General features: G+C 48.0%; 1 protein-coding gene across 3 annotated transcripts; it reads left to right on the top strand.

The window, feature by feature from the left end:
* Positions 1-1,318: 1,318 nt before the first annotated feature.
* On the top strand, positions 1,319-7,743 carry RPS10 (ribosomal protein S10). Of its 3 annotated transcripts, none has more exons than XM_025990765.2 (6): positions 1,319-1,469; positions 2,300-2,449; positions 2,677-2,848; positions 4,843-4,920; positions 6,811-6,866; positions 7,652-7,743. In XM_025990765.2, exons 2-6 carry the CDS (start codon positions 2,300-2,302, stop codon positions 7,691-7,693), a joined length of 498 nt encoding a protein of 165 aa, XP_025846550.2. In that variant the 5' UTR covers positions 1,319-1,469; the 3' UTR covers positions 7,694-7,743. The 3 variants fall into 3 exon arrangements, with proteins under 3 accessions (XP_025846550.2, XP_025846551.2, XP_072586459.1); XM_025990766.2 differs by having other exon boundaries at positions 1,464-1,723; XM_072730358.1 differs by lacking the exon at positions 1,319-1,469 and adding an exon at positions 2,085-2,182.
* Positions 7,744-8,024: the final 281 nt, after the last annotated feature.

Below are 8,024 nucleotides of genomic sequence, written 5' to 3'. Positions count from 1 at the left end.
TTACTTGACAGAGAGAGAGCCCATAAGCAGGAGGAGCAGCAGGCAGAGGGAGAAGCAGGCTCTCAGCTGAACAGGGAGCCTCACATGAACTGGATCCCATGACCCTGGGAATCTGACCTGCCCTGGAGGCAGATGCCCAACCATCTGAGGCACCCAGGAACCCCCAAATATTTATTTCTATATAGTAAGACCACAAGAATATTTGAAGAAACTAGGTTAATATTTACATAATCTTGAGATGGGTTAAGTGACTTTTTAAGCATTGTACCAAAGTCTGAAGCCATAAAGATTTGGATATGAAGGAATGTGAAACTTCTACTTCAAAATACCATGAAAATCAAGACAAATGAAAAAATGGGGGAAATTTTTGGAAAAGTATGTGACAAAGGATTAATAGCTTTCATATGTAAAGAGTGATTTCAAATCAACAGGAAAAAACTTTCAATAGGAAAACTGATGGTGGAAATGAACGATTTATTAAAGAAGGAAAACAAATGCCTAAAAAGAAAAATGTTGAGCCACAGATGTAATCAAAACAAGTAAATTAAAAGAGCAATGAAATTAGTATTTCTTATTTATCAGACTGGCAAATATGAATAAGAACATTATCCAATCCCAGCAGGGTTAAAAGGGAAGTGAGCCTTGTTAATAACTGCTGACTAGAATGAAATGGATGATGCCTTCTTGGAAGTCAATGCGGAGTGTGTAAAAAATGTAAAAATGTGTGCTTTGTTACTCAACAATTACAGCTTGCAGGAATGCATCCTAAGGAAAATATATTGGGACAGTTGTGCAAATATGTGTGTAGTATAGTCACCTATAATAGTGAAGGGTTTTAAAATATGTATCCAGTCATAGTGTTGATTAAACTATCCACCAGTGGACTCCTGTCATTACAACCGCAGGTATCAACACGAAAAGAGATTCCTGAGGTATCGGGAAGCGGAAAAGCAAAGGTCACCAACCACACCTTACAGAACGTACGCGCGGAACTGCCCGGCTTTGTTAAATACGCACAGGTTTTTGCGCGGGTGCATTTGCGTTTGGAAGAGCAGATACCAAAATGTTAAGAGCCATTACATTTGGCCCATAGGATTCTGTTTTCATTCTTTTATTATTGTTATTGTTTTGTCTGTCCTGTCTCCGTTCAAAGAACATCTATCACTTCCATAATAATAGGTTATCGGCGGGAGGTAAAGGAGCCGCGCGTTTCCGAGGCGCCAGGCCCAGCACGAAGGTAACCGCCTTCCGCCCGGCCCCAGGCTCACAGGTGCCAGCGTCCGCTCCACGTACGCGTGCCGCGGGAGCGCTCAGGTGCGCGGCGGCCTGTCAGGCACCGCCGAGGCCACCCCAGGCAGCCCGCGGGTCCTCGCGGGGGGGCGGGGCACGCCAGCCCGGAAGAGACGCCGCGCCGCGCCGCGCATGCCCCTTCCTTTCCAGCCCCGGTCCGGGACGTAGCGGCCGCCAAGGTGAGTTTCTCCGTGGTCCGGGTCCCATCGGCGTCCATCCTGGCTCTCCGGCCGTCGCAGTCGCTGCTCCTCCCCGGGGACGGGGCGGGGGGCCGCTCTCCCGCTCCTAGCACGCCCGTTTTTGAGTCGTGAGGGGGCCGGGGGCGCCCGTCGAGGGGGTAGTGGGGCTCTAGTAGGAGAGGATTGGCGTCCCGTCGGCGGAGGCCGAGGAGGGGAGGTGTGAAGCCCTTGTGTCGCGGCCAGCCTCAGGCGAGGTGAGGGGAACTGCGCCTCGTTTGCCCGCTCGCCGCGGGCCGCCTCCTTGCCCGGCCCTGGAGCTCTAGTTTGAGGGAAGAATGGAAGGGGGTGAAGGTGCGGAGGCCTCGGCTCTTTGCTTTTGGGTCCGCGGCCTGCCACGGACGGAGGGCCCTCCAGACCCTCCCTGCGTCCCCGAAACGTGCCGCGGCCTTCCGCGCCGCGTACAGTTGCTGTTCCTCCCCAAGTGCCCCGGGGTGCGGGGTTTGCGCCCGCGCCCCCCGGCCCGTTACTCCTCCGTGGGTCTGGAGTTACCGCTCCGAGGTCTGGAGCGGACGGGAGCCCTGCCCCTGTTTCTGCTCCAGTGTCACGGCAACTGTCTTCTCAGCGTCTCTGGGGAGTGGAGGAGGGTCACCGGCGGCGTTCCGTTCTGCAGGGTTTCAAGATCTCCCTGCAAGTTTTCTGTGCTGTGGTTTGAGGTCTCAGCCCGTTGGACGGGGTTCGGGGTGGTCGTGCTGGGGTCTTGAACTTAGTTCACCCCGCTGGCCCCTAGCTGCACTGCTTAGAAACGCTCCGGATGATTTGCTTCATTCCAGATGTTGATGCCCAAGAAGAACCGAATCGCCATTTATGAACTCCTTTTCAAGGAGGGGGTGATGGTGGCAAAGAAGGACGTCCACATGCCCAAACACCCTGAACTGGCCGACAAGAATGTGCCCAACCTTCACGTCATGAAGGCCATGCAGGTAGCCTGGGGGCTGCTGGAGTGGGGTGCAGATGGAGGGATTTTCCACTAAACTAGAGGCAGATTCCAAGGAGAGGTCAGGACAGCCAAGCAGCTTGCTGCCTCCAAGGGCACTGAGGTAGATACACCGTGAAAACTTGTCTATGCAACGTAGCTTCCTTTTGCACTGAGTTGCTAGATTGAAGTCTCTGCTTGTGTCTTGACGGTGGTTTTCTTTCTGTCTTAAAGTCTCTCAAATCCCGAGGCTACGTAAAGGAACAGTTTGCCTGGAGACATTTCTACTGGTACCTTACCAACGAGGGTATCCAGTATCTCCGTGATTACCTCCACCTACCCCCTGAGATTGTGCCTGCCACTCTGCGCCGCAGCAGACCTGAGACTGGCAGGCCACGGCCCAAAGGTATGTTGCCCGAATAAAGACCTGCTCTGCAACTGCTCTTTCTCAGGAAGGGTATATGTGGAACTGCGGAGGGCAAAGGAGGCCTTAGGATACACCATTGGGGTCGGCGTTAGAGGAGCCCTGCATGCAGGACCTAGGCCTCGTCCTGGAGCCTCTGTCCCTCTGACATGGGACTTAGACTTGTAATGGAACTGCAGTCAGGTCAGGTCTTCAAACCATCCCAGGAGATCCCATTAAACACAGAATATAGTCTGTGTCCAGGCACATGTGATAGAGTATTGAGTAACTGGCAGGACGGAGCAAAGCTGTTTGCCACATGTGAGAGAAATGGAATGGAGAATTTTCTAGAATTTCTTGGCGATGGGAGCAAAAATAATCAGAAGTCAAATAGGGGAAAACGGATGTGTGTATGATAGTGTGAAAGGATGTGCTTGTGGGGGGATGGTGGATTACTTTCTGGCTCAAGACCATTGCTGGCTCACAATTGTGTTTTCTCAAGGTTATGGTTCTCTTTCCCTAGGTTCTGAAAGAACTTGTTACAGGAGCTTGGTAGGAGGAGGAGTATGTGGGCTTGGGTGATGAGGTGCAGAGATTCCTAAAAACAGATGATCACCAAGACTGTCTGGGTCCTGTAGGGAGAAGCTTGGTAGCTCAGGAATCTGTATTTTTTATGAATTCTCCTTAGGGGATTCAGTTGGTTAGGTGGTGGGGTTATGTATCTATCTGTAGAGCAGAGGTTCTCTGCTGCATCTTGGAGTCTCTAGGGCAGTGGGATACCATTGTCTGTGCCCCTACAGATTCTGATTTTGTTGGCATAGATGGAACCTGGCATTTATTTTAGGTTCAATCTTAACTTCTTGGGCTGAAAAATAATAACATAATTGACCTTTGAAACAGCTCAGGGCCTGGGACACCTGTGTCGTCGTCCGTCTCCCCCAACCCTACCCTCATAGTCCAAAATCCATGTATAACTTGATTCTCTGAAAACTACTAACAACTTGCTATTGACCAGAAGTCAGTCTGATAACAAATAGTGGATTAGCGTACAGTTTGTACATCTGTTACATACCCTATCCTTATAATAGAGAAGATAACATTATTAAGAAGATCATAAGGAAAATAGATTCATTGTACTACTATAATCTTGTTGATCAAAAAGATCATGAACCCATGCATTTCAAACCTGTCTTGTTCAAGATCGACTACAGTTTATGTTCTAATCATGTGGACTCGAAAGTAAAGTTGGCAAGTTTGCAGGGTAACTAGGAAAAATACCAGATTAAATGTCTGACTTCATATATATCCACACCCTAGTGAGGTGTGTGGAGAAGCCCAGGGCAACTGGAGGATTCTTGGTGGCCTCTGTATTTATACACTGACTACTGGAGTTGGGGCTTTGCTGTTTGCACAAGAGATTTTCCACTTCAGAGTTGAGTCAGGTTCAAAATTTGGGCTATTTAGATGTTTGTGGAAGTGGTTGGATTGCTTAATTTGCCAAGTAATTGGAAAGGATGTGTATGGTGAGAAACAGTAGAAAAAAGGCAGTCCTTTTGCAGATGGATGGCATTTTCTTTTTTTTTCTTTTTTTTTTTTTAATTTTTTTTATTTTTATTTATTTATGATAGTCACAGAGAGAGAGAGAGGCAGAGACACAGGCAGAGGGAGAAGCAGGCTCCATGCACCGGGAGCCCGACGTGGGATTCGATCCCGGGTCTCCAGGATCGTGCCCTGGGCCAAAGGCAGGCGCTAAACCGCTGCGCCACCCAGGGATCCCTGGATGGCATTTTCATTATGAATGTCCTCGACCTTTGAGGAGCTAGGGACAGTGATTGACATTTCTAGCAGACAGCTCAGGATCTAAGAGTTGTGTCCCTTTAACCCATCATAACTAAGTTGCTGCCAGTGAGCATAAGGAGAGCAATTCCACTTTTCTTGGCCTGAAGGCAACAGAGTTCCCACATCGCCTTACATTCACAGTGTGGTTTAATTTATAGGTCTGGAGGGAGAGCGACCTGCAAGACTGACACGAGGGGAAGCTGACAGAGACACCTACAGACGAAGCGCTGTGCCCCGTGAGTAAAGCATCTCTCTCTGGGGCTTTGGGGGAGAATCTCTGGGTTCTCGGTCACCCTGGCTGGGGTTCAGCCCTTGGAAATGCCAAGGTGACCAGGAAGGATTCGTAGTCTCCAGGCCATCTTCAGCTGGAGTCCTCTATGTCTCTTACCTGGTGCAGGTATTTGATGGATGGGATTAAGAGACAAGCCCCTCACTGGGGATACCAAAGGCTTGAGTTAAAGACCTTTAACTAGAGCAGCACTGAAAACTCAGGAGGACAACATGCTTTTCTTTGTTTTCTGGTTGTAATCCTGTGTCCCAAGCTCGTTGAGGGCAGGGCCCGTTTACGTTATCTTTGTTGTTTTCTTCTTTCTTTCTTTTCTTTCTTTTCTTTCTTTCTCCTTCCTTCCTTCCTTCCTTCTTTTCTTTTCTTTTCTTTTCTTTTCTTTTCTTTTCTTTTCTCTTCTTTTTCCTATTTATTTATTTATTTATTTATTTATTTATTTATTTATTTATTTATTATTCACAAGAGACACAGAGAGGCAGGCAGAGGGAGAAGCAGGCACCTCGCAGGAAACCCGATGTGGGACTCGATCCCGGAACTCCAAGATCACACCCTGGGCTGAAGGCAGGTGCCAAACCGCTAAGCCACCCAGGCATCCCTATCTTTGTTTTCTTAATGCAAAAATAGTTAAAAATCTTGTTCTTAAGTAGCACGTGTTTGTATTGACTTGGAATAACAGATGTTTGTTCTTCAGTCAACACATACTCTCTGACTTGCCAGGTTGTGTTCTAGGGGCTGGAAAGGCAGTAGTGTGCATAACAGACAAAAGACCTTTCTCGTTGAAATTGTAATTTAGTGGTAGGAAACTGGTAAGCAAAAATGAGTATATACTATGTCCATGGTGTGGGTGCTCCAGGGAAAAATTCAAGTGCAGATGGTGCAATTTTCAGTGGGGTTTTCAGGGAAAGCCACAGAAATGTGATTTAAACACCTGAAGGAAGGAGTCAGCCAGTGGCTCTCTGGGGAAAGAGCATTAAGGCACCTGGCTTGTTAAACCAGAAGACAGCAGGAGAGCAGATGGAGATACAGGTCCCTAGCTCCGTGGGCAGACTTGGGATTTTAGAGTCTGTGTCTTTGTTGAGAAGCAGTTAACTGTGTTAAGAAAGCAAGGTATAAAATAAAAGTGAGCACTTGACTATGTTACTGGGTAGTGAGAACAAATTTCTCCAACGATCAGACTAACTTGAGAGAAGGTTAACGGTGGCTCTTACTAGAAGTCCCACATGGGAGTTAGAGTGGTTCTCCAGAGAATGTAAGATTGGACCTGAGCCTCAAAGTTCTAAAATGTTATTTCAGTATGTAATCTGTAAATACTAAGATACTTCCCATCCTCTGAAGTCTTGAAATGTTAGATTTATTTTCACACACCTCAGTTTGGACTCTTGCCTGCCATACAGGTCAGGGCAGCACTGGGTCTTTTCATCTTACTTGTTCTCTGCTGTGGTCACCACAGGGTTGCTTTTGGCTTCTGTGGGCCTTTTTGTCCTTTATCTCTTCCCCTGTCAGCTAGATGCTTATCTGAAGCATGTAAGCATGGAAGTGAGGGTCTTCTTGGGCCACATAGAAGGGCATATAATCTAGGCTTTGTGGTCTGGGCAGCCTTCCTGGAGGTGAAGGTTTACGGGTGAGTCTTGAAGGATGACTTAAGGGAAGCTGCCGGGGGGTGGGGGGGGGCAGAAGTGGTTCATGGGGTGTTTCCCACCCCTGGGTGTAAGTTACTTGTACTTCATGCAGTGTATTTGCTGACATGGCTTTTTCTGCAGAATTAGGCCAGAGGCTTATCTTCGCTTGGTCTGTAATAGATGATATCATATGATGACTGAATTGGTATTTCTCCTTCCAGCTGGTGCCGACAAGAAAGCTGAGGCTGGGGCTGGGTCAGCAACTGAGTTCCAGTTTGTGAGTATCCCTATTTGCTCTCCATAGGTGGTCACTGTTCTGGTCTCAGCCCTGGGGTCTGCAAGTTCTAGGGGTATGGTACGGTGTGTGGATCCCACCCCTCCCCCAAAAAACCCCATGTTTCAAGAGCTTTTACATTAAGATACAGTATGCAAACTTTTATAAATACATAAGTTACTAAAATGAGTCCCCCACATCAATACTACACGTGGCATAGTGGTAGCTGCTTCATTAATGAGCATCATAATTGTAACTCTTAATTTCATGAACTAAAAATTAGGGTTATGCACGACAAGCTGGAAATTGAGTGAGCTCTAGGTCCAGGATGGTGTGGGGCCAGGTCCTTCATCTTCTTCAGGGCTCAGCCCCTTCGTGCTGCAGTTTCCTCATCCTGATCGTGGTAGCTCTCTTGAGAACTTGTGAGATTAATTATATAGGGTGAGGCATATCACTGTTGCAGCAACACCTGTCCTATGGCAGGTTTCAGAGCACACCAGTGTTGTCTGAGGCCTCATTTGTGAAAAGATGTGTGTGGCAGACGGGGTCTCGTCCTGTGCTGGGGGTACGTGAGTGTGTATATAAACACTCTTGAGTGGGTATCTATATTCCCATTTTACAAATGTGGAAACCGGCCTAGAAAGTGAATGTAGCCTCGTAGCCAGTAAGAGGCGGGACTAGGATTTATGGCCTGAACTTATGAGCCCCTATATTTGGGGCCATGTCCTGTGAGAGAGAGGCCTGCTGCCTGGCATGCTGCTAATGTTGATGTATGTTTTCTCTTGCAGAGAGGCGGATTTGGTCGTGGACGTGGTCAGCCACCTCAGTAAAATTGGAGATTGTTTTGTGTTGAATAAATCTATAGCCAGAAAAACATTAATCTTGTGTGTCCTGTTTGGTTTGCATTTTGTGGCCTGAACAGGAGTAAGGATCAGAATGTAAATGGGGCAAGATTGGATCCATTTAAGAAGTTGCCTTCATCCAGGGTGGCATCACTTGGCCACTGTGAGAGCTACAGGACTTGGCTCAGACGCGGGCCCTCTGTTCCAGCACATGCTGCCCTGTTGAGTCTGATCCAGTGTGGTTACCATCTGGGGGGTGATTGGGGAGAGCAGGGCATCCTCCACTAGGCAGACCTCACTTGTCCAGTGTTCCTGGAGG

The sequence above is a fragment of the Vulpes vulpes genome, chromosome 1, assembly GCF_048418805.1.
Source record: "Vulpes vulpes isolate BD-2025 chromosome 1, VulVul3, whole genome shotgun sequence".
In the NCBI taxonomy this organism is placed as follows: Eukaryota; Metazoa; Chordata; class Mammalia; order Carnivora; family Canidae; genus Vulpes; species Vulpes vulpes.
Note: the sequence above shows the minus strand (reverse complement) of the source record. Positions and strands in the feature narration are given on the sequence as shown.